Genomic DNA, 25,471 nt, shown 5'->3' on the forward strand with positions numbered 1-25,471 from the left:
TCTGCCTGACCAGCTCTGTTCCCCTCCCTGTCCCGTCTGTCTCTCCAGCTCTGTTCTCCTCCCTGTCCCTGGCCTGTCTGTTTCTCCAGCTCTGTTCCCCTCCCTGTCCCAGGCCTGTCTGTCTCTCCAGCTCTATTCTCCTCCCTGTCCCTGGCCTGTCTGTCTGCCTGACCAGCTCTGTTCTCCTCCCTGTCCCTGGCCTGTCTGTCTCTCCAGCTCTGTTCTCCTCCCTGTCCCTGGCCTGTCTGTCTCTCCAGCTCTGTTCTCCTCCCTGTCCCTGGCCTGTCTGTCTCTCCAGCTCTGTTCTCCTCCCTGTCCCTGGTCTGTCTGTCTCTCCAGCTCTGTTCTCCTCCCTGTCCCTGGCCTGTCTGTCTCTCCAGCTCTGTTCTCCTCCCTGTCCCTGGCCTGTCTGTCTGACCAGCTCTGTTCTCCTCCCTGTCCCTGGCCTGTCTGTCTCTCCAGCTCTGTTCTCCTCAATGTCCCTGGTCTGTCTGTCTCTCCAGCTCTGTTCCCCTCCCTGTCCCTGGCCTGTCTGTCTCTCCAGCTCTGTTCTCCTCCCTGTCCCTGGCCTGTCTGTCTCTCCAGCTCTGTTCTCCTCCCTGTCCCTGGCCTGTCTGTCTCTCCAGCTCTGTTCTCCTCCCTGTCCCTGGCCTGTCTGTCTGACCAGCTCTGTTCTCCTCCCTGTCCCTGGCCTGTCTGTCTCTCCAGCTCTGTTCCCCTCCCTGTCCCTGGCCTGTCTGTCTCTACAGCTCTGTTCTCCTCCCTGTCCCTGGTCTGTCTGTCTCTCCAGCTCTGTTCCCCTCCCTGTCCCTGGCCTGTCTGTCTGACCAGCTCTGTTCTCCTCCCTGTCCCTGGCCTGTCTGTCTCTCCAGCTCTGTTCCCCTCCCTGTCCCTGGCCTGTCTGTCTCTCCAGCTCTGTTCTCCTCCCTGTCCCTGGTCTGTCTGCCTGACCAGCTCTGTTCCCCTCCCTGTCCCTGGCCTGTCTGTCTGACCAGCTCTGTTCCCCTCCCTGTCCCGTCTGTCTCTCCAGCTCTGTTCCCCTCCCTGTCCCTGGCCTGTCTGTCTGCCTGACCAGCTCTGTTCTCCTCCCTGTCCCTGGCCTGTCTGTCTGACCAGCGGTGTGCATCTCTGTGTGTGCAAAGGGGATCCAATCTCTCTGTTCAAAGCTGTTACTGTCTGTTCCTCCAGCACGTACCTGCCTGGTAGGTGGCGCCAGCCTGCTCTATGCAGCATTTGGGTCCTGTCTATGGAACGAAAGCCCGGTGCTGAAGAAGGACTGGGTTTGAGTTCTGAGATCAGGTTTCTGATGTCACTCTCTGGCCCAAACACTGTGGTCTGGAAGGCAGACCAGGGCCTGGGAGAAGAAGACAGTTGGTTATGTCTGTTGATGTAGTTCAGGTACTCCACTAGTTCTGGTTTCAGTTCTGGCTGTGTATTGCGGAACTTGTTGGACGGGGCTGACAGGAATCTCTTTCCGGAGAGGTCCAGAGGGGTGTGTGTGGTGCCCCTGTACCAGGCCAGGTGGGAGTGGAGGGGTGCGGCTGTGTTGGGTCTGGTCCCACTGCTTAGTCTCCTAGTGGAGAGGTGGGAGAGGGTTCTGGAACTGAAGACCCAAGTGGTCAGAGGTCTCCTGGATTCTGTGTTTAAAACCCTAAAAGCACAAAGGTCAACTCCGTTAGATCCAATGACAATGCAAGAAGGAAATGTTAGCATTTTAAATTGTGTAGGAGCTAAAGAAGGCTTACTGTTGTAAGTCTCTGGTCAGTGTGTGATCAGACCCCAGGAAGCAGATGTACAAGTCCAGAGCTCTCTGCAGCAGTTCAACAGCCTCTCTACTCTCTGTATTACCAGAGCCATTAAATATCTGCCTGCCTGCCATGACACACACAAGCTAAACATATTACACTCTGCGTAGTTGCTAACAGTCTAAAAAAAAGTGTAAGAATGATTGAGAGTTGTGGTGCATTTGTTTGAAAAAATGAACTAATTACCAAGTTTGACCAAGGTGCGTGCGAGGCTGCATCCCTTCGCCTGAAGACACGGCGATGTGGGGGGACAAAGCTTCATGTCCTGGTCTTTGACGTGCACCGTGTGTCGATACAGCTCCACTGCTAGCCTCTGCCTCAACCTGAACACGTCACATCTTCACCACACTGTAACATTCATATACTGTGACTGACTGAGTAAACTACCGAGGAGGGGATGGGAGGAGGAAGAGAGAGAAGAGGGAGAAGAGAAGAAACTACCGAGGAGACGATGGAGGACACAATTAATGACGAATAAGAGGAGAAGAAGAACCAGAAAAACACTAGAAGAGAGGTAGTCTCACCCTGCTGTGTCAGCGCAGGTGTCGGCCAAGATGTCTGCCAGGCACTCCTCCACCTCCACCACTAGAGGGTGCTCTCTACCATACCAGCGCCTCCTGGTCTTCCAAGGCAACCTGGAGGTGCTTCTCCGCTCCATGTGGGTCTTGCAGGCTGAGTCTGCATCCCATTAATCTTAGCTTGCCTAAATTGAGACATACAGTATCAAAAGTCATTCACATGGGTTTAGGTCTAACAACAGAAAAAGACATAGAAACACCTGTAGCTGAACCTATGAAGTACAGAAACGTCACACATGAGACTATCCCTATTTATGCTATTTAATACACACCTGTGTATCCCACAGAGCAGTGATACAGTGGCGTCAGTACACAGGTGGAGTTTGAGGTGTCCCATATTGATGATGCCATTGAGTATCTGAGAGGCCTCGATGGTTCGGACGTCTGCAAACAGCAGCTGGCAGAGTACACAAAGCAACTGACCTGATAGGAGCGAAACATGAAATACATAGAGTGATCATTTCAGCAGGCTGTATGAAAGCCTTTCATAACAGAGTGAAAGACTACACACTAAGAACATAACATGGTATTACTAGAGCAATTACAGTGTTACAGCAAAGTCTTAGCATAGTGGCTAGGATTTAAAGGGAAAATCCACTCCAACTATCTTTTGCTATTTTTTTAATTAGTCCACTGTTGATATAGTCCCGAAATACTTTGCATGTCAGCAGTTAAGTTTTATTTTGCATCATCATGATGATGTAGCTGGTATCGACAGCGGACTAATAAAAGAAGATACAGTTTCCCTTTAAGAGTTTGTGGTGGGTCTAACTAACCTGTGTGAGGTTGTTCTCAGCCTGCAGTGGGATCTGCTCTGTTTCCCCCCTTCCTGTTCAGACAGAGCAGCAACTCAGAGACCAACAACTCCACTCTCCCTTTCACACCTGGATCCCACTGACAACCATCTTCTACAGGTGGGGAACAAAAAAACAAAAACAGTCATAATCACTGGTCACATAGGATCACTGATGTTGACTGGTAACAGATCACTAAAGACATCGCCAACAGTCAATTTGTTATCAGTGAAGAATAATAACCATTGCTGTCACTTTGGGCCTCAGTCATGAAGGCCCTGTTGTTGTGTACCTCTCTCTGCTCTGGTTTGAATGGAGATAATAGCTACATTATTTAAGGACGCTATCTCTACAGTTTTGTGACATTCAACGCTGAATGCGTGTTGAGATGTGTAACCATGATGCATTTACCTGTATATGTATCAGGAGGGAATGCTCATCGCCCTGATTGGATGAGAGATCGAGGGTGGATTCCCTTACCCAGCAGGCTCTGGTACGAGGTGTAGGGGTCATAACCTCTGAGGATCAGGAGAGTCCAGTACCTGACAACATCCATTCTCAGAGGAGACTGTCTCCAAGTTATAGACAGGTGCTCTACAGTCCTCGGGTCAGATAGTAAGTGGATACCGTTATGTAAACAAATGATGGTTAAACATGCGAATCTGTAAACCGATATAAAGGCTCACCCAGTTTAAGTGTTAGGTTAAATATATGATGACAGTTCATCTGCGGCTAAACTATTTTACCCAACAGTAACTGTGTGCCCCTAGTGTCCTTATGTGTGAAGTGTATATCCATGCTCTTACTGTGGCTCTATGAAGAAGGTGTGTAGCTCCCTCCAGGCCTCACTCTGCTTCAGGTGCCAGGGGAGCTCCTCCAGGATCTGAGGCCACCTACAGAGCTCCCTGCCCTGCCTCTGGAAGAACTGGGCCAGGCTGAGATGGTAGCCCTGTCTGGTCCTCCTCAAGCCCCCTGAACTTTTACAGGGACAGAGCCCCACAGATCTAAAAATAGAAGTCTAAGGAGAAGTGGAAATTAAATGATTGGTCAGTTGGACTCCAAGAGCTCCACTTACATGCAGATACTCCACTTTCATTGTTAGACAAAGATCATCAACCAAGTAAAAAGCACCACCATATTGGAAAGACCAACAAATGAAGGCCATTGTAGAATGTCCATTCTATGCTTTCTATTTCTATGTTTGTAACTTCCACTCCCGTCTGCCACTCACTCACTCAGCAGGAGGAGGTCCATAGCTTGGCCCAGTGATTGGTGGGTGAGGCTCAGTGTTCCATTGGGATTCTCCTGTACCCAGGGCCCAGCAGCAGTGCGGAACCGGGCCCACTCCAGAGGTAGAACCCGTAGGTACCCAGGGTAACCAAGAACCTCCAGCAAGACCAGGACCTGCTCCTCAGTCAGCCCAGCATGGGAGAGGTGAACGAGGCAGAGAGCGTCCCATATCCAGTCTCTGAGATCTGGAGAGAAGGAGGCAGTAAAGGTTAGATACAACAATTCATCAGAGTGTCATAACTAACCATGTTAATTCTTCACCTTTATTGAGAAAACATTAGTGGTTATTCTTGCTGTATGGCACTTAAAAAAAAAAAATCGCAACTGAATAACTAGAGAGGGTAAAGATGATCCCACCTATGTTGGACACCTGAGAGGTAGGCCCTCCTGTTCCTTTGGCTGGACTGGCCGACCCCGCGGAGTCATTGATACCCTCAATGACTCCGCCATAGCCATTGATCCAGCGCTGGCTGGACTGGCCGTACCCTCAATGACTCCGCCATAGCCATTGATCCAGCGCTGGCTGGACTGGCCGTACCCTCAATGACTCCGCCATAGTCATTGATCCAGCGCTGAATCACCTTGGCTCATAGCTCTGCCATAGAATCCACTTCTACATACTCTTCTATCAACTCCTCCTCCTCCTCCGTTCCCCCCAGGATGCCGCACATCTGCAGCTCGCTAGCCACCACCGCCAGGAACAGCGGCAGGCGGTCCATTCCCAGCCTGGTAGTGGTTCCCAAGAGGAATTGCAGCAGGGTCCTGTGCGGCTCCTGGCAGGGCAGGGTACGGTGTTGGAGGGTCAGGGAGCCAGCGTAGGTCCTTCACCTGACAATGAATGAATAAACATTAGGAATTCATGTTCACTATATCAAGTAATATGCTTTGTTTTTCATCTTGATTTATTTGAATGCTATCAATGTAAAATATACTGTACAAGAACCCCCACTGGTAGTGGTCTGGGCAAAGTAAGGCATTACCACCTGCATTGAGAGCCCGAGGGTCCCGGTCAATCTGTCCAGTCCGTACAGAACCAGAACACAGAGTCCCAGAGCAGCCGCAGCAGAGAAGGCCTGAACCTAAACATGACCTGGGCTTTACATGGTGCTGCAACCCCTCACTCCACTCAGCCTGGGGCCCTAGTACAGAGACACAATAACAACCCCTCACTCCACTCAGCCTGGGGCCCTAGTACAGAGACACAATAACAACCCCTCGCTCCACTCAGCCTGGGGCCCTAGTACAGAGACACAATAACAACCCCTCGCTCCACTCAGCCTGGGGCCCTAGTACAGAGACACAATAACAACCCCTCGCTCCACTCAGCCTGGGGCCCTAGTACAGAGACACAATAACAACCCCTCACTCCACTCAGCCTGGGGCCCTAGTACAGAGACACAATAACAACCCCTCGCTCCACTCAGCCTGGGGCCCTAGTACAGAGACACAATAACAACCCCTCACTCCACTCAGCCTGGGGCCCTAGTACAGAGACACAATAACAACCCCTCGCTCCACTCAGCCTGGGGCCCTAGTACAGAGACACAATAACAACCCCTCGCTCCACTCAGCCTGGGGCCCTAGTACAGAGACACAATAACAGTAAATGTGGAGCCTTAACAACGACTTAAAGGGAAATACCACTCAAAAACAACATTTTGATATTTGTTTCATTAGCCCACTGTTTATATAGTCCCAAAATGTTTTGCATGTCAGCAATCAAGTTTTCAAGATATAGAACTTTCGAAATATAGAAAGTGTCACAGTATGATGCGTCCACTAATGAAATGAATACCAAAATATTGTTTTTTTTTGTTGGAATTTTCATTTAAAAAGTTTTCCTCCTGGGCTGCACTAAAAATCAATACTAAAAGCACTATTAGCCTCTTTGTCTATGGCCGTCTGTTTATGCCATGGCCATGTGTGTCACTGAACCTCAATGCATCTACATGTATGACATGGTTGGCGTATCTTGTACTTTCTTTTTTGCTGTTTCATTGTATTACCATGTCGATTTGTTTATTGTTTGTTCTCAGGGCACCATTGAGAATGAGACCCTGGTTTCAAATTAGGCTCCCCTGAATAAATCAAATGTATATATACATTTTTTTAAATACCACACTAGTTACTTAGAAGAGTGAGATGAGAGGGAACCATCGGTCTGTCTCACCAGTCTAGACCAGACGAGTGGTATGACAATGTTGGACCTTGTTTCTTTCTTCGGTCAGGTCAGTGTTGTGTTTCTCGCAAAGTAAATACATATATATATATTTTTCAAGTCAGTAAAGAAATACATCTTATCTAGCAGTAAAGGTTATATTCACAGGAAAAGTAATTGAGTGTAAACACATTTCTGAATAAAATGTCAAATTGGGAATGTAAGTATAAAACAGTGCTATAATGGGTTACATTTGGAATTGATGGGTTAGATGACAGAAGTGTCATATGTTGATGTCATTGTAGTCATTTCTAACCCTCTCAGACATAGGCAATTACACTCTGGAGTGTTTACCATAATGGGCCAAGCGTAGCTCAGTGGTGATGTCTCTCAGTACAGATCTGATATCCACACTAGAGCTGCTGATTCCACAGAGGTGAGGGATGGCCAGGATTCTAGGATTCTTCTTCCGGGAACTCCTGAAGCAACCCCTCTCACCACAGAGCAGCAAAATAGACTCCTCGGAATCATGTTTGTCATGGTCACTGAAGGCTAAAGGAAATAGGGTGGACAGTAAAAATGTTTTTCATTGCAAAAAAAATATCTGAACACTATGAATGCATAACTCCATCTATCTGCATCTACTTTTAAGTATGGCAAATCTCACAGTAATTCATCACTGATTCCAGCTTAGTGTGGTCACCAAAGTTCTTACCCTGTTAACTTAATGGTTGAATTCCTTGAGGTTGCTAGACTCTGAGACATGTCAGAATGAGTGAGACAGGCAGTAAACGTGTTGAGTTCCTCCATGACAGCAGCGGTCTGGTTGGAGAGGGCAAACCAGCGACACAGAGCCTGGACAGCACTTTCGTGATAACATCTATCAAGGGAGTCCAGGAGGCCTAAAGAGCAGGGGAGAAAGCACTGCTTTAGGGCTTGGAAGATCAGGCAGACCACTGAAAAACACAATAAATATGAACTGGACTGAGCTACGTTAGTCATCTTCGCTGTCTTTTCAAAGCTGGTTCACTTACCTGAACAGGTTGGCTGCTGGTCCAGGGACCCATAGAGCTGTTCCATGAGGCCCTTCCAGTCCCTCTTCACTAGGTCCCCCAGATCCTGCAGCATTCTGAAGAACCTTACAGGTTGCAGGCTGTCCACTACCCTGTTCTTTGCCTCCCTGGCTCTGTGTCTCTCCTCCTCTGTCTGTTTGGAGAACACGCTCAGCAACGACCTCTGACCTTCATCTGTGTACCTGTCTTCATCCTCCTCTTCCCCATGGAAAGAGTAGTCCCTGAAGTAGAAGAAGCCGTGTCTGGTGTCACCCATCAGGGCTGCCTGGGTGATCTGCAGCTCTGTCAGGGAGCACTTCTGGTTCCTCCCTGTGAGGACCCAGGTGTAGCCTCCCTCCACTGCAACATGCAGGTTCCTCTCCACCCCAGAGAGGGCTTCTCGTTCTGGACCGGCAGCAGGGAGATGTGAGGTGTCCTGCTCCGGCCTGGAGAGGAAGGAGGAAGGAGGAGGAGCGGGTGATAAGGTCTAGGCTGATCTTCAACTGCTGGGAGGAAAGGGGGGTATTATTGTCAGGGAAGTCGGAGGGACGATGGCTCCCCCGGTCAACCCACTGGGTGTCCAATGGTCTGAAGCAGGTGCCTCTGGCCTGGCAGAGAGCATCCAGGTGGGGGAACACGTGTTCTCAGGTAGTACGGAACACAGCACGGGCTGGAGAGGAGCAGTGGCAGGAGGGGCGGTGGACCGGCCTCCCTCTTGTGGGTCCATCTCAGGCCATCATAGCTGGGACCTGCTGTGCCTGTCTGAACAAAATAATGAAAAACAAGCATATCAGGAATAATCATCAACTAGATATCTAGCTACAGTGTTTTGCAAGTACATGGTATTATTGGTGTAAATATGAATAGCAAATTCATGACATGCAGGGAACAGTGAATGTTTCCCCACAATTGAGTGTGTCAGATGTGTTACATGCTTGGTGGACTGTTGACAGGACCCATTTGAAGCTGCATCAAGGTGTCTTCTGACTGGCCATTCTTCCGGCAGAAGTTACCGGAAGCGAAGGCATAGAGAAATGGATTCAGGCAACTGTTGGCATAGGTCAGTAATACAACAAAAGACAACTTGGTAGAGAAGTTTTTCAGGTTTTCAGCCTTGGCCAAATGTCCTGACATGTTTAGGATGATAACAACTTGGAATGGCATTGAACCGATGACAAAAGTCATGATGATGCTGGTCACAAGTCTAGTCATCTTGGACTTTCAAAAGAAAGCTGAATGTTTCACTGTTTTATAGCGCTGGACACTCATCAACAGGATGGTCAGCAGGGTGGAGAATGTACAGCAGTAGGCAACGACCACAAAGAGCTTGCAGGGACTGTTGCCCAAGTCCCAGCTGAAGAGTATTGCAAAGACTAATAGCGGCACGCATATTAGCAGGCTCAGAATATCTGACACACCAGGCTCAAGAACAGTTTCATACTCAAGTTGTATCTGTACAGATGCCAACAGCTGATCACAGCTATGCTATGCCCAGAAGATAGCAGAGAGCCAGGACCACTCCACTGATCATGGTGCCAGTAGGTGGAATCAGGGATTCCAGAGGTGCAGTTGAAGTTGGAAGAGCTACAGGTGGAGGAGTTGAAACTGTCAATCATTGTGCGACTGAAGATGAGAGAGAAGGAGTTGAAATGAATGAATGTTGTTAGCAGTTGAGAGGTGGGTTGGTATTGTCTGCAACTGTGTCACCGGCATGGTTTCAATGTGAGGAATGGGAAAAAACTCTGATCACATGAAAAATAAAGGGGAGGGTCTATTCCACACCAAATATGTTGTGTTGAGGTCTACAACCTGTGACAATTGCACAAGCAAGTGAATGCTGGCATTTGAAATAGATGATTACAGTAGCTATTCCAAATAGACTAATTTCCTAAATCATAGCAGAGATGCACACGCAAGCACCTGTGAACACACACACACACACACACACACAAACAGTATGCCACAACGTGCGAATGGACAATAGTTGACAAACAAAATTCCATAATTTTTTTATACCTGTACTAGTGGCCATGAGTTTGTCCCAGAGATGGTTGCCAAATCCCGATTAAAATGGCTCACGTTACAAATAAAATCTGAATGGCTCTGTATCGTTGACTTTTTTCCTTGCAAAATATATGCATTTGGCAAACTAAAAGCATATTTTTAGGTAGTCTTGGGGGCAAGATCGTTTAAGTACAGCCTCGACGTCAATGCAAGCCTGATACTTCGCTGAGAAGTTGTGAATGACAAGCCATAGCAACAGTGGTAGCCAAGGTGACCGTATGGGCTTCCGGATCAGCCTATCATAAATTGTTACACTGTAAATGTACAAAACAATGTTTCAACAGTGCTGACGAATGTATCTATTTTCAATGACGTGTTGCAATGTATCCGACATGAGTTTATTGCTTTTTATGATAACAAAATCATTGTTTAACGTGTAAATCGGCCAATGGAAACTAGCCACGCTTTGAACATGTACAATCGGACATGTAATACTACGATTGGAAGATTGAAGCGGCGAAAGCTTCCGCCATTGGTTATTGTTGTGCGTGGGGAGCAGGTATAGGTCCACTTCGTCAATCCACCGCCTCTAAAGGGTGGATCAGATAAAGGAGTCTACAACCACGGACGCAAACCGTTTCAAACCTATGCCGGGGTGTAGGAATAAAGTACAATATAGTGAAATACGGGACTAGGACTATAGTGATATTTTTTTATATATTAAAATGAACCGAATGTGGACAATAGGCCTCTTTTGTGCTCTTCTAGCTTTCAGTAAGTATGAGTTATAAATTGCATAATGTAATTTCAACTTCTTTGCTGTTACTTGACATTTCATGACGTTTTCTTATGATTGCAGTATAATCAGCAGTAAATGTGCTAAAATGCCATCTTTTGATTGCAGTGCATTGTTTTGTTGACCGATGAGTGTGTCAAATGGGGTAACATTGTAGAAGACGGCACTGATTTGCAGCTTCTGGTACTTTTCCCTCATCTGAATCCTGAGGAGCCAGACTGTAACATTGATATGTCTAATGCTTCTCTTTTTTTATTCATCATATCTGGATGTTGTGGTTGTTTTGCTTTATGAGCACGTTATTCAGATTTTTACTTTACATTTTTGTCCATCTTGACACTAATGTCATACCTAACACCTCTGCTTCCTCCACACCGACCAAACAGAAGCAGGATTCTAAACACCCTGATCCCACACAGTTATACTGCAATTGTACCAGTTATCAACAATTAACTACCAGTGGTGGAAAAAGTACAAAATTGTCAACTTGCGTATAAGTAAAGATACCTTAATAGAAAATGACTCAGGAAAAAGTGAACGTCACCCAGTAAATCCTACTTGAGGAAAAGTTTTAAAGTATTTGGGTTTTAAATAAACTTAAGTGTCAATTTCAAATTCCTTATATTAAGCAAACCAGACGGCACCGTTTTCGTGTTTGTTTTTTAAAATGCATTGCTTTCCAGGGGAACAATCCTACCCCTAATTTACAAACGAAGCATGTGTTTAGTGAGTCCGCCAGATCAGAGGCAGTAGGGATGATCAGGGATGTGTGTGAATTAGACCTTTTTCCTCTCGTGCTAAAATGTAACTAGTACTTTTGGGTCAAGAGGGAAAATGTATGGAGTAAAAAGTACAGTTTCTTTAGGAAAGCAGTGAAGTAAAAGTATGAAGTTACCCCAAAAACGACTTAAGTAGTATTTTTACTTTAGTACTTTGCATCACTGCCAACTACCCATACAATAGTCTGTTTGCTTTGCACAGTGCAATCAGTTTGCTATGTGGGTATAGAGATGGAAACAGCAAAGGTATCAAATCTTAATCAGCCGTGAAGGTGAACTTTTTCTGGGAGCTTATCAGTTTTATTACAGTACCGGTCTGTTCTGAGACGGAGAAGGGTCATGACCTCTATGGAAGGAGTCAATGAGATGTAGTAGTGTGACTGTTATGCTTCCAGATAGAGAGGGAAGACTAGCTACCAGATGAACTTAGACCTTCCGTAGTGAATTTATGGGCCCAGTGGTTGCTCTGTCACATGACATGGGTCAATTTAAGTTAATATTAAGGAGTTGTATTTTTACTGGGTACAAGTTCTTGTTTAAACCCTCAGCTCTATGTTTAATTTTATCTACAGGTTCTGTCAGAGCGGAGGATGAGGTTGACATTGATGGGACAGTGGAGGAGGACTTGGGCAAAAGTAGAGACGGCTCCCGGACAGATGACGAGGTCGTCCAGAGGTAAGTGTGTTTAAATATTTCAGCAAAGAAGAGTGTTCTGTCATGCAGTAAGTCTTGAGACTAACTAGTGACAAGAGAATCCCATTATAGACTTCTACTTCCTCCCTCTTTTCCAAAACACAACCCTTTATACTGACATGAACCATGGAAACCACTTTTACCCCCTCTCCTTTCGGCCTGTTTTTTTCAGTCAAAGATAAAAACCCCTATTAAGATTTGTTGATATACTATTTCATTTTTGTCTTGACACCCGTTCCTATTAAGCCTGTAGAAGTACACCTGATCATTCTTCAGTTCATTAGAGAGCATCCCTATTACCAGTCACACAGATGAGGCCTCTATAAATATTCCCTTTGGGGAAATCTTGAGTCCATCTACCTTGTTTGTGCTGATCTCTGACTACTCTTCTGTTTTTCAAGGGAAGAGGAGGCTATCCAGCTTGATGGCCTGAACGCAGCGCAGATAAAGGAAATTCGGGAAAAATCAGAAAAGCACGTCTTCAAGGCCGAGGTGAACAGAATGATGAAGCTCATCATCAACTCCCTGTACAAGAACAAAGAGGTTAGTGTCTGCTCTAGTGCTCTGTGTAGACAATGGAGCTTGGAACTTTTATACTTACAGAAATAATAGGGCAATACATTTTTTTTCTTTACACTCATTAAGCAATATTTAGTAATTTGTTTAATTAGAAATTAGTTCACAATGAGTCCTTCTGGCTATCTATCATGATATAAACCTGATAGAGGTTCAGTGAAGTAACTTAAAATAATTGAATACGGGTCGAGACAGTTAGGAATGTCATTTTGGGATGGGGCTTTGCCCTGCCTGCGTCTCGGGGTGGGTGGGGGCGAGCACACCCGCTGACTAGAGCACCCACTGATGGGAGCGGCCATTCGTGTATTGTTTTAATAAAAATACATAAAATCTTATCATTTTCTTTTTGTCTGTGTCCAGATCTTCCTGAGGGAACTGATCTCCAACGCTTCCGATGCTCTGGATAAGATCCGGTTGCTGTCCCTGACCAATGACGAGGCACTTACTGGTAACGAGGAGCTGACAGTGAAAATCAAGGTAGGTTAAGTTACCTTTAAAAAAAAAAAGCGTTAGCTTTCTGTGTGACCCACCCTTTCATGTCCTCCGACTGTAGGCTAATTAGCAACCCTTCACTGGGCTATCTAGAGTGAAACCTGAGACCGAGAGAGTTGTTAGGATAACATCTCTAAATTTACATCTCCGTTTTTGCATGGCAAAAAGGGACATCAAGAATTTCAACACCTGCTGCAGGACATTGTGCACTTTCTATTTGAGTACATGCAAATGAATAAACACTGTACACACTTGGTTTGCTTTTCTTTTATTCTAAATGTGCATAGATGGTTTGAGACTTTAATAGTAATTAAACAAAGTCTGTCAAGTTCAATGGAAAGTAATCCAAAACCCAATATAACATTTCACTGTTTGTTTCTCACCTCCAGTCTGACAAGGAGAAGAACATGCTTCACATTACCGACACCGGCATTGGCATGACCAAAGAAGACCTGGTCAGGAACCTCGGCACCATCGCCAAATCCGGCACCAGCGAGTTCCTCAACAAGATGACAGAGATGCAGACCGAGGGCCAGTCAACCTCTGAGCTGATTGGTCAGTTTGGCGTGGGCTTCTACTCTGCGTTCTTGGTGGCTGACAAGGTGATCGTAACCACGAAGCACAACAACGGCACGCAGCACATATGGGAGTCTGACTCCAACGAGTTCTCCGTCATCGAGGACCCCCGCGGGGACACCCTCGGCAGGGGCACCACCATCACGTGAGTCAGCAAGGCAACTGTCAGCAAGTAGCAACCATTCAGAGTCAATCTAGCATTAGCGTAGGTGGATGATTTGTACTTACTATGGCACATTTAGGCTGGATATGGACAGCTCTGTTAGTCTATGATGAAGTAGAATATGGTTAGTTGTTTTGCAACGTAAACCCTCGTAACAATAATACATATTATGATGTAGTTATTGCCTCATTTGTTCAGACCTTTTTGGCATTACTGGCTGTGGAAAATTCAGTCAAAAGACTGTCTAAATTAAGCAGAGACACAAATGTCAAAGCTGAACTAATAAGTGCTCCAACTTGGATTTCACTGTAATGAACATTTGTTTCATTACTGTGCCAGAGGAAGAAGCCCGTAGTCTTGCTCAGGCGGTGCAGCCAGAGGAATCTAGCTAGTTTGAAAGGTTCACAACTGTAATGACTAACATTAAGCTCTGACTGGCTCTTCACTGCAGTGCATTCTTTTTCTCCCCTAGTTTGGTGATGAAGGAGGAGGCAACAGACTACTTGGAGCTGGAGACCATCAAGAACCTTGTGAGGAAATACTCCCAGTTCATCAACTTCCCCATCTACGTATGGAGTAGCAAGACTGAGACTGTAGAGGAGCCTATTGATGAGACTGACGCCGATAAGAAGGATGAAGACCACGATGAGGTTGAGGTGGAGGAAGAGGAGGAGGACAAGCCAAAGACGAAGAAGGTAAAACATAGTCATTAAAACAATCTACTGTCTGTAGCAGCAAATGATCCCATCGAAGCAAATCTCAATGGAAGTGCATCTTTTAGTTTTAAAGACTGTCCTTTCTCCTTTAATTCCCCCCCACCTTAGGTGGAGAAGACGGTGTGGGACTGGGAGCTGATGAATGACATCAAGCCCATCTGGCAGAGGCCTGCCAAGGAGGTGGAGGAGGATGAGTACAAGGCCTTCTACAAGACCTTCTCCAGGGTGGGTGTCTGTCAACAGTTTATTCAGACTCGCTCTCCTAGCAGACACTAATCCATTTAGTGGTCACACGGTCTATATTTCCACTTAGATTTAGCAGACACCGGTTCTCAATGGGTGATCTTAGGTCAGATATGACTCGTCTGACTGGACATGAACTGCAGTTGTCTTGTCAGGCAAAGGTTCAGTTGCACAACTGGTTTAATGACAGATGGAGGTTGTCTATGTAAATAACCTCCCACTCTATTCTGTTCTTGCAGGACACAGACGAGCCCATCTCCCACATCCACTTCACAGCAGAGGGGGAGGTCACCTTCAAGTCCATCCTCTTTGTGCCTGCCGCAGCTCCCCGGGGACTCTTCGACGAGTACGGTTCTAAGAAGAACGACTTCATTAAGGTACCACAGCAATGATTGGTTACAAAGCAACTATGGATTGGCATACAATCAGTTCTCAGTGCAGTATTGATGTAAGTTTTCTGTCAGTAACAATCTTCCATCTCTCTCAGCTCTTTGTGCGTAGAGTTTACATCACTGATGACTTCCATGACATGATGCCTAAGTACTTGAACTTTGTGAAAGGAATGGTAAGTATTATTCCTTAGGGTTAAGTCTGGATACCAGTATGTTTAGCCATCATTCCACTCCTGTTATGCTAAACATTGGCATATGACTGGGGGTAAAAGGAGTAAAATGTTAGCTAATCAGACTGGTACCCAGGCTATTTAAGTGCACCCACTGAGGATTGATTGAATGTTAAAGCTGCAATTTGTACAAATTCACATAGAAAATTGAGGTATAGATCTATAATTATCATTGAAATCAAGTGTAAGAAGCAGTAGATCTGGTTTGTGTGCTATTTCTATGTTTTTACGTCTTTCGGTTTTGTATACCAGCTTCAAACAGCTGAAATTACAATATTTTTGGTTATGGAAAATATATTTCTCTATGGAAATATATTTCTCAGAAGTTTACATGGTGCTTTAATTCTCTACACAATATTTAGAATTTTAGCAACCAGGAAATGACAAAGCGATTTTTGCATCTTTAAATTTCTTCTGTTCCATCAGGTTGACTCCGATGACCTTCCTCTGAATGTCTCAAGAGAAACTCTCCAGCAACACAAACTTCTCAAGGTGAGGCTTGCTTTCAATTCACTATCAAACAAGGAAACCCACCTGGGTCAACACTCTTCACTCAACCACTCTGCTAACAGCATACTTAAACATACCTCTTCGGCCAGGTCATTCGCAAGAAGCTGGTACGCAAGACCCTGGACATGATCAAGAAGATCGCAGAGGAGCAGTACAACGAGAAGTTCTGGAAGGAGTTTGGCACCAACATCAAGCTGGGTGTGATCGAGGACCACTCCAACCGGACCCGTCTGGCCAAGCTGCTGCGTTTCCAGACCTCCAACAGCGACACGGTGCTGGCCAGCCTGGAACAGTACGTGGAGAGGATGAAGGAGAAGCAGGACAAGATCTACTTCATGGCCGGGACCAGCAGACAAGAGGTGAGGGCCTGGATGAGAGCACTGCTTTGTGATCGAAAATGGTGACCTTTGAGTAGAATGAGTATGTTTGTAAATGTAGAGCATAATAGCAGAGTTCGTTTTTATTTTTAATTTAACCTTTTATTTAACTAGGCAAGTCAGTTAAGAACAAGTTCTTATTTACAATGACGGCCTACCTCGTCAGCTCGGGGATTCGATCCAGCAACCTTTCTGTTACTGGCCCAACGCTCTAACCACTAGGCTACCTGCCGCCCCAAAAGTTATAAACCTTGTAATGAAGAGTCAGGATCTGTAAAATATTATAATAGCCTCCTTCCTACATCGAATGTTTGCTGTATCGTGCCCTGAGCTTAATTTCCCCTCCATCTTTTCCGTCAGGCCGAGTCGTCTCCCTTCGTGGAGAAGCTGTTGAAAAGGGGTTATGAGGTCATCTACCTGACAGAGCCCGTGGATGAGTACTGTATCCAGGCCCTACCGGAGTTTGATGGCAAGCGCTTCCAGAACGTGGCCAAGGAGGGCGTCAAGTTTGACGAGAGTGACAAGACCAAGGAGAAGCGGGAGGGCCTGGAGAAGGAGTATGAACCTCTCACCACCTGGATGAAGGACAGCGCCCTGAAGGACAAGGTTAGGGGTCTCCTCAATGGGAATGTGCATTGTTATTAGATAGACAATAGTCAGATGGCATCTCCTGTGTTTGAAAATGTTTGCTCATGTGTCAAAAAAGCTTTGAAAAGCTGAATCTTTGATCTGTCTGTAGATCGAGAAGGCTGTGCTGTCCCAGAGGCTGACCAACTCTCCCTGTGCCCTGGTAGCCAGCCAGTACGGCTGGTCCGGTAACATGGAAAGGCTCATGAAGGCACAGGCCTACCAGACCGGAAAAGACATATCCACAAAGTGAGCCATGTGAAACCATTTTAACCTAATGTACAGTATATGTTCTGTGGAATAAGACACTCCCAAGAACTCGTAGTGGCTCAAGTCCTAGAGGGTGTTGACATAGTTTCTGCTTATTACCATGGTTTGACCCCTTTTATTTCTGTTGTCCAGTTATTATGCAAGCCAGAAGAAAACACTCGAGATCAACCCCAAACACCCTCTGATTAAAGAAATGTTGAAGAGAATAAATGTGAGCACCATTTAGAATTCAACACAAATTACTTTACCGGGCATACGCCCTTCCATTTCAAATTTTCGCAAATGAATCATAGGTTCCGAACCATATCAAATTCTCCTCCTGACCTCAGGATAATGCAGAGGACCAGACTGCCTCGGACCTGGCTGTAGTGCTGTTTGAGACGGCCACACTACGGTCAGGCTACCAGCTGGCTGACACCAAAGCTTATGGAGACAGAATAGAACGCATGCTCCGACTCAGCATGAACGTGGACCTCAATGAAGAGGTACGCTCAATAGAACTATCACCCACGTGCAAACAGGATCTGAATACTTACTGCTACTTTACCAATATAATAAACACTGACAATGCAAAGTGTTATAATGCAGTACATTATGGCTGGATTCTGTATATAAGAATTTACTAGTTAACATAGCAGAGCAGATTTTGGGATGAGGCGAATGGGCACAGAGATGCTAAGGTATATCTGCGTCTTTTTCCGGTATATCTTCGCTTATCTTAACTTCCTTACCTGTCACAGCCAGAGGAGGAGCCAGAGGAGGAGCCAGAGGAGGAGCCAGAGGAGGAGGTTAAAGCAGATGAGGAAGATGAAGATTCGGTAAGATGGGAGTCGAGCACAGAACTGGGGAAAATGGTGTTAATGTTAGTAAGACAATGGATAGTGATGGTCCTTTTTGCTTCATGTACGGATGTGTTTTTCACTTTGCTCTTTCCAGGGAGCCACAGGAAGAGATGAGCTGTGAGACGGCCTGAGCGAGGGGGTGGGAGGGAAGGGTGAGGGAGTGAACTGGGGGGCAGAGCTTTGACTGGAACTAGGTCCATCTTCTCTGCTGAAAAGGAGCGGGTGGGTGTTTGGATTTTAGAATCTTCTGATTGTTTTTGTTTATTTTCTACATTCCTACATGATTGTAACTGTGTTAATATTTAACCGAGCCGGTTATGGAGTGCTGTCTTCCTGTCACGAGAACATTAAATGTTGCCGGAAAGGCACCTGTGGTGTCTTGTTTAAACCTGTCATCATTTCTGTTCTTTATTAGCCAGTAGTCAGCCAATTCAGACTTTCCACAGTCAAATCTCCAGCTTTTTATTCGGGAAAAAGCTTTAAAAGATCATTGTTGCGTTTCAAAACAATCAATACAATTTGCCCACTCGTCTCACAACAACCACATACATTTTTGATACAGCTTGTTTCTGTACATGTCTGGCTTGGAGTTCTTGAAGATGTTTTGATAGGAACCTTCAAAGAAACACCATCTCAAAAGCTGTGAAAACAGCAATAGGACTTATTATCAAAGAGTCCTCCACAATATTTACTGTTCACAGCCTCCATTCACAGTCTGAAATGCCAGACATCCCCCTACACAACCATCTGTTAAACACCCCTCAGATTTTGCCTTCGGGCCGTACCAACAAGAATTTCCCGGTGGGATCTGGGATGAACCACTTCTCCCACAGGTCCAGGTGGACACAGGGGTAGTCCCAGGGCTTGAAGCGCCCGTTCCAGTGCAGCAGGTGTGCCCCCTGGAGGAAGGTCTCAGGGTAGCGGGCGTCTGGGCTCCAGCCTGTAGGAAAGGAAAACGGAATACACAGTAAATCAGCCTCCAGAAGTGGCTCTATCCTACATTATGACACCTAGGCCTGTGTACCAGAGCCATACAGCTCAATACATGGTTCTGCTGTGCTATATACGAGGTGTGGTGATGTCATCAAGATGAGGTGATCTCACCCAGGTGTCGGACGTGCCACAGAGGATCGATGATTGTGTATTTGTCATGGAACACGATCAGCATAGGAGGAGTCGCCACGCCCCCTGCCATGGCACTGCTGTATATGTTTTTCCTAGTGGAAGAGAGGAGAGAATCACAAAGTAGAACATTTTTATTGAATTTCTCTAATCATGATATTCAAATGAAATAGTAATAGTAAGCTTTCATAGGCATATCTATTTATTATTATAATAGACAGCAGGGTTAATTTTTTCTGGGTTTAGGGGTTATGTGGGAAGATCTGATCACAGGTCAAACATTCTTCTCTACTCACTTTAAGTTCTCCTGCATCCAGTTCTCCAGCTGTTTGGTGATCTTCTGTTTCTTCCACTCTCCAATGTCGGCCACAAACACCCCAGGGTTGAAGGAGCAGTCGCTGGGGTTGATCCCCAGGTCTCTCACTTCCTGTTTCCTGTAGTCCAGGAAGCCCATGTACGTTGTCTGGGAGACAGGGTCAATGGGGAAGGATTTGGATTCAGAATCGGAGACAAACGGAAAGTTTACTCAGCATTGAGATCTATGAGACCGCTTGTCAAGTTGTTATTTCAGAAGAGCATTAGAGTATCTTCTAGGCTAGGTGTAGGGTAAAATATACTGTCCTTTACCAGGATTGATTGTAACAGAGGTGCCTCTGCTCTTATTTTGGCAAACCATACCCTCATGGCAAAACAATGACACTGACCTGCATGCCCACGCTGCGCACCATCTCGTGGGTGGAGGGCAGGTCACAATCTGTGGCGAAGGCAGCAGCATGGCCTTTCTCCAGCTTGGTATGGTACAAGTCCTTGATGTCACCTGTCATTAGTGAATGTAAATACTGAAAATCCAGGCACCCATTTTATCTCAACTCCAGCTCAAAACTGGACTGAATGGCAAAGGACACATTTCTGTACCTTGCACAATGACATCGTCGTCTAAGTAGATCACCCTCTGGTGGCTGATATCAAGGAGCGGCAAGTAAAAGCGTACAAAGTTCAGCTGCAAAACAATCAAAACCGGGACTTTAGGGACAGTGACTGTGGTTAGGTTCTAATTAGTTCCTACGTGGGTGCTTGTGTGTACTCACTGGATGCAGCAGGTCTGGTCGGGAGGAGTCTGGTTTCACCTTCCCTTTCAGGACCATGGGGTTGAACTCTAGAATCTTATACTTGATTCCCTTCAGCTTGGTCTTCTCTATGTACTGTCTATGAAGACAAAGGAATATAATGACTGTTCAACTCACTCAAAGTTATTTCTCAGTTATCCTTTTCTAAGCCTTTATTGAAACAATTCAGATAATCAATTAAAACATCCTGGGTTGGAACTAGGAACTGAAATTGCTACATATCAAGCAGTGACACAGTGGAAGGGGGGGGGGGATTAGTGTGAAACACCTTGTCAGCTTGATGGCATCACGAAGAGTGACAATATAGAAGAACACGCTGGCATCTGTGTTGCTATAGATGCTGTTGATGGTTGCCATGGCACCGCCCATTCGTTCCTCCGCAGCACAGATGACCACTGGGATGTCATCCCCTCCCTCCGCTGCCTTCTCTACGGGAACTTTGGGCGCACGCTCTGGGTCCTTCCTCGTTTCTGTGAGGGAAGTTCAACCAGTTTGAGCTTGGTCAAGTTTGACCTAGATAGTTAAAGGCTATGTGTGCCTTTAAAAAAACTATGTAGTTCTGTTCTTGTCTAATGATGTTCTGTATTGTGTTTCATGTTTTGTGTGGACCCAAGGAAGACTAGCTGCTGCTTTTGTAACAGCTAATGGGGATCCTAATAAAATACCAAAATTAGTAATCTATTTTTTAAATCTATTCAACTATTTAAATTTCAAAGTAATTTGCCCCCTAAAAGCTATACCGCAAGCGGCAAAGGAAATGCTTATTTTTCAATCAACAGGCCTTCATAGCCTCGTGCCAACTGTTATTCTTGGCAGTCCTGCCAAGTCCTAGTTTCCTTCTCTTGCCTTGGCATGCACCTGGCTCTCAGGTCCGCGTGCCTTTAGAGTGGGACCTGTTAAAGAAGCTGGGGGGAATTACCTGTGCGTTTGAGTTTGGGCCGAGACGGGCCTCTGAACAGCTTACTGTGCAGGAGTAGACACACTATGAGAACCAGCATCATGAGCAGGATATGGTTTACTGTGACACAACAGGGAGAGAAAGGGACCATTCAATCAAGTCAGATGCAAGGGAACTGAAGCAGAAGTCCTTCCAAACTGGGTCAGTTCAACTGAAGCACAGTTTTAACTAGAATCCTGTCACCTCGTATCCAATCATGGCAGATCACATAGTACTGAGATACTCAAACATGGCTCTCATCTGTACCCTATCAAAACCTCACATTGTTTTACGACTTATCCTCTAGGTGGTACGACAATTCTAGCTAATAAAATAGTTACACTTGTCCTTCTCTTCCTATCCACACACCTCAACCATGTGTCAGCTGTAGTCAACTTGAGTGTCATCAATCATGTGCTGACACATTCACCCCTGGATGACCTAAACTGTCTGCCTCAACAATAACAACTAAATAGTCATTAAAATATTGCTTCACTTCTGGAAAATGTAAAGAACCAGGCTGCCAGCTGAACTCTGTCCCAAATATCAACTGTTTGTGTTGTTTGAGTAAAGGCATCTGTTAACTGTATAAGTAAAGTATAGACTGTAGAAAATAAGGGTGTAGAACAAGGCACAACTGTTGTGCACACTAATTTAACATCCTTTAATGGTTGCATCATGTATTGAATGTGAACAACAGAGGACTGAGATGATGAAATGGGACTCTTTTACGGGCTCACTTTCCTGGTTACCTCATCAGTGTTGAGGAACAGTTTGGGATTGGCAACACACACACACACACAGAGAGAGAGTCTCAAACATAATTTATGGAGGTGTTGGAAGCGTTCCATCTCAGCTGAGGCAAAGTATTCTCCAGAGGAATCTGGGGGGGTTGTGCTTTACCATGGCTACACTGATCCCTGCTTACAGCCACCACGATTACAAGTGTGGAGCAAAGCCCATTATTTACATGCAACAATGTTTTATTACTCATTTAATATATATGAAAAAAGGAATGATGTCAAAACGTGTATTACAACATCCTGTGGTCACTCACTTTTCCTCAAAAGAGCCATTGTTCATGTTTCTTCCAGCCACATCTGAAAAGACAGAGAGAAGCAGAAAGCAGTGAGATTCAAAGGCAGACAGACACGAAGACAAATAGACAAAGAGTAAGCGAGGGGGAGGGACTGCCGTATTCCTTGGCATTGGTGCACAGTTGAGGATCCAGAAGGGTGTCTTCACAGACATAAATCCTTCCCAGAGGTGCTCCCGAACAAGATCTGGCAGTCCTCTCAGATAGACACAGTCCTCACCACAGCTGTTAAAAACAGGAAAACCCCTCTGACAAACATACCTCCAAATCAAGATTAATAGTTTAATATTGGGCTTCACATGAGCCTGAGTTGTTTACCATTACCCCTCAGGGTACCTCGCCTATCCACAGGAGGTACTTAGGAAGAGTCATAAGAACATAGGCCTAATGATTGGTTGCAGATGAGGAGGCAAAAGACGGAGTACTTCGGGCAGAGTGAAATGTGATTAGGGGTACAGTTCAGAAAAAGAAATGTTGAGACCAACTGGTTTATAATATAAAATGTCCTATTTCACACATGTAGAAGTGTGTTTTAAACACATGTGAATTGGAGAAGTGTTTTTTTGGCATATCCCAACTCCCCCTGAGCCACCCTTGAAGAGTGGGGTCACAGCCAGGGTCACCATTGGAGCAATTAGGGTTAAGTGCCTTGCTCAACGGCACATGGACCAATTTTTCACCTTGTCGGCTCAGGGATTTGAACTAGCAACCTTTTGTTTACTGGCTCAGGCTCAATGCTCTAATCGCTAGCCTACCTGCACCCTAGCCTGTTTCCACTGAAACATTTGCTGATGCAAATAAAGATCCTGCAACGTTATCATGTTTATGTCATGATGATCACATACGCTACACGGTATGATAGTCCACACACTGCAACTGCAGAACAGTACAGACATGATAATTGTATGTCGTGACTTTTGTAACTGGTCACTCTCTATATCACTTTATCAGTATGGTAAATGTATACCATACTGTAGCCCAAGGTGTTGGCTAATACAGTTATATCTAATGTAGTATACAGTTCATACTGTACTGTTTCTCTCTGTGACATACATGGCTCAGCACACATGTGGATCTGGTTTTGGAAAGACTCTTGGTGCTTCCTTCCTAGTGGCATTTTTCAGTAAGCTTTTGCCTGTCTCTCCCTAGAGGCTATCTTTCTATCCCTCTATTTCTTTTGCTTAAATTCCAACTCTCTCGACACTGATGTCTCTCCATCTCCCTCACCCTCTGTCTCTTTTAGATGTAATGTGTAAGTAAACAGTAGAGAGTTGAGATGTAAACTACTCTATAAGCAATCAATAAAAGTGACATCACAAGCTGTGTTCTGTTTGGCGCTGGATAATCAACCAAAAACGAGTTCAGCTAGTTTTGTACTGTACTCTTCTGCCCATTTTCAGAGAAAATACTGCCACTCCATTGATGTCAGATGGCAATACTAGTATCTGTATGAGTTCAGACTTTTCACATATGGTGCAGACAGATTTTCTGGGCAAGTTATCCTCTGTAGAAAGCATCACTATCCAAGACTGAGCCAGTATAAATGACTTGGGAATGTTTTTTAGTGTTTGTAAAATACCCATTAGGTGAAGTGTTTTGCGTCCTTGTCCAATTTCCTCTCTCATACAACATTAACATAAAAATGGTGACAGAGCTTGGATTGTGTTCATTTCTTTTAGAGGTTCCAGACTCTTTTCAGTGTTATACACACACATTTTAATGCTCTTTGAGACAACTTTCTCTAAATTAATCCAAACTAATCTAAAAAAGAATGAAATGTACACAGATGGATAGTCAGATATGGCTTAATCAGGAGTTTACAAGATTACTTTGTTCTTAGTAGCCTACTGTATGTGAGATTTAAAACATATAGAAGAACTAGGGAATCCTCATTAGACAAAAGTTCTTCACAAAAGTGAACCGTCATTCAAGGTGTCAAAGAAGTCCGTGCCAACTGTTATTTTTACACTCAGCCTCTGCTACCGCCACATAATGAAAACCATACAACCATAGTCTGGCTTCATAACCACACAGGCTACCTGAACTATGATAATGGAACACCAAGTAGGCTCCTAAGTAGTCTAGTTGCTGCCATGTGGCACACCTTTTACATGGAAATCATATGTTTGTTTTTTTTCATTATGGGCAACTACATTTGGGATATCCAACCTAGGAAACACAGTAGCCTTACATTGGTTTATGTAACAATTGCACAAATGAAATAAATAAACATTTCAGATGAACCTATAGCAATCTACTCAATGCATCACACATAGATTATGATAATGATTTTTAAAACATTTATGAATATTACCTTCTTAAAAAGGGGTGTGTCTCCTATTCTAGCTTTAGAGCAATGCAAGCTATGCACAACAATGCACACTGTCAAAGCAAAACTCTTCATTCAACAATGTGTAATAAAATTAATTAACTTACCAGGAAAAAGTGCCACAATTATTCTCACCGGTTAAGTATCCACCGGTCTCTGCACATGGTCTTGAATAACTGCTACAAAGAGAAGCTCCTTCACCCACTCAATTTTACAAAAAAAAAAAAAAAAATATTCAGGAAGTTCTTTCCAGATGTGCCTCATCTTGTTCACCCATGGAAAGCTCCGCGGGGTCCACATGCCTTCTTGTAGATAATTACAGAGATTGCATTACACTCCACAATAACAACTGTGTTTCCTAAATTATTTCTCATAGGATGCATGTTTTAAAAATATATATTTTACCTTTACATGTTTTAGCCTATTGTAAAAAGAAAAGTAAATCTATAAGCCTACAACTGAATAACTTTACTATATACGCCTATAGAATTTGAAGAAGAAGTTATTATTTACAAAGTCTAAATCAATAAAATGTAATAAACCCAACCTATGCATTATCATTCAATATCAGTTATTTTGAGAGTAATGACTATCAAAAACTACAAGCCCCAGTGCACAATTCTGCTACAGCCTACTGGACGATCAGAGTATTACCTAATTTCTTGCTGAACATGCTACAAGCTGTTTTAACCCATAGCCTATGGTAGAACAGTGTTGTGCATTTATTTTACGTATTAATGTCCGGTATTAAGTTCAGATTTTCTATCTTTGGCGTTTTTAACGTAAAAAGTAGCGTAGAACTCAATTGAAATATGTAGGCTTTTGGTCGACCAACAATTTAACCAACTTGTCACCATGCAATCCCTAGCTTCTGATCAGATACAGCATCAAGCTATT

General features: G+C 44.8%; 3 protein-coding genes across 5 annotated transcripts; 1 reads left to right on the plus strand and 2 right to left on the minus strand.

Annotated features, from left to right (window-relative positions):
* Positions 1-9,293, minus strand: LOC149973005 (tetratricopeptide repeat protein 41-like). Its single transcript, XM_090214995.1, is given in 15 exon segments — positions 1-1,651; positions 1,746-1,872; positions 1,992-2,128; positions 2,330-2,430; positions 2,432-2,508; positions 2,696-2,806; positions 3,658-3,719; positions 3,984-4,154; positions 4,409-4,652; positions 4,825-4,937; positions 5,089-5,289; positions 7,341-7,527; positions 7,660-8,126; positions 8,128-8,320; positions 9,194-9,293. Coding segments are annotated over 15 exon segments (3,810 nt in total). The 3' UTR covers positions 1-132.
* A 660-nt stretch (positions 9,294-9,953) lies between these two features.
* On the plus strand, positions 9,954-18,351 carry LOC110500099 (endoplasmin). 2 transcript variants are annotated; one of them, XM_036957389.2, is made up of 17 exons: positions 9,954-10,455; positions 11,829-11,931; positions 12,351-12,492; positions 12,886-13,002; positions 13,407-13,738; positions 14,229-14,451; positions 14,581-14,697; positions 14,955-15,092; positions 15,203-15,280; positions 15,764-15,829; positions 15,937-16,206; positions 16,585-16,830; positions 16,964-17,100; positions 17,254-17,332; positions 17,451-17,606; positions 17,862-17,939; positions 18,058-18,351. In XM_036957389.2, the coding sequence occupies exons 1-17, from the start codon at positions 10,407-10,409 to the stop codon at positions 18,082-18,084; spliced, it is 2,358 nt and encodes a 785-aa protein (XP_036813284.2). In that variant the 5' UTR covers positions 9,954-10,406; the 3' UTR covers positions 18,085-18,351. The 2 variants fall into 2 exon arrangements, with proteins under 2 accessions (XP_036813284.2, XP_021432941.3); XM_021577266.3 differs by having other exon boundaries at positions 17,874-17,939.
* Positions 18,352-18,399: 48 nt separating this feature from the next.
* On the minus strand, positions 18,400-24,876 carry glt8d2 (glycosyltransferase 8 domain containing 2). 2 transcript variants are annotated; one of them, XM_090214031.1, is made up of 10 exons: positions 24,682-24,876; positions 22,207-22,470; positions 21,132-21,230; positions 20,481-20,682; positions 20,174-20,291; positions 20,001-20,085; positions 19,790-19,902; positions 19,382-19,548; positions 19,068-19,180; positions 18,400-18,903 (listed from the first exon to the last, which is right to left on the minus strand). In XM_090214031.1, exons 2-10 carry the CDS (start codon positions 22,223-22,225, stop codon positions 18,725-18,727), a joined length of 1,095 nt encoding a protein of 364 aa, XP_090070157.1. In that variant the 5' UTR covers positions 22,226-22,470; positions 24,682-24,876; the 3' UTR covers positions 18,400-18,724. The 2 variants fall into 2 exon arrangements, with proteins under 2 accessions (XP_090070157.1, XP_021432942.1); XM_021577267.3 differs by having other exon boundaries at positions 22,207-22,249; positions 24,682-24,851.
* Positions 24,877-25,471: the final 595 nt, after the last annotated feature.

This window comes from Oncorhynchus mykiss, chromosome 21 (assembly GCF_057628025.1).
Source record: "Oncorhynchus mykiss isolate SJ-2025 chromosome 21, ASM5762802v1, whole genome shotgun sequence".
Taxonomy (NCBI): Eukaryota; Metazoa; Chordata; class Actinopteri; order Salmoniformes; family Salmonidae; genus Oncorhynchus; species Oncorhynchus mykiss.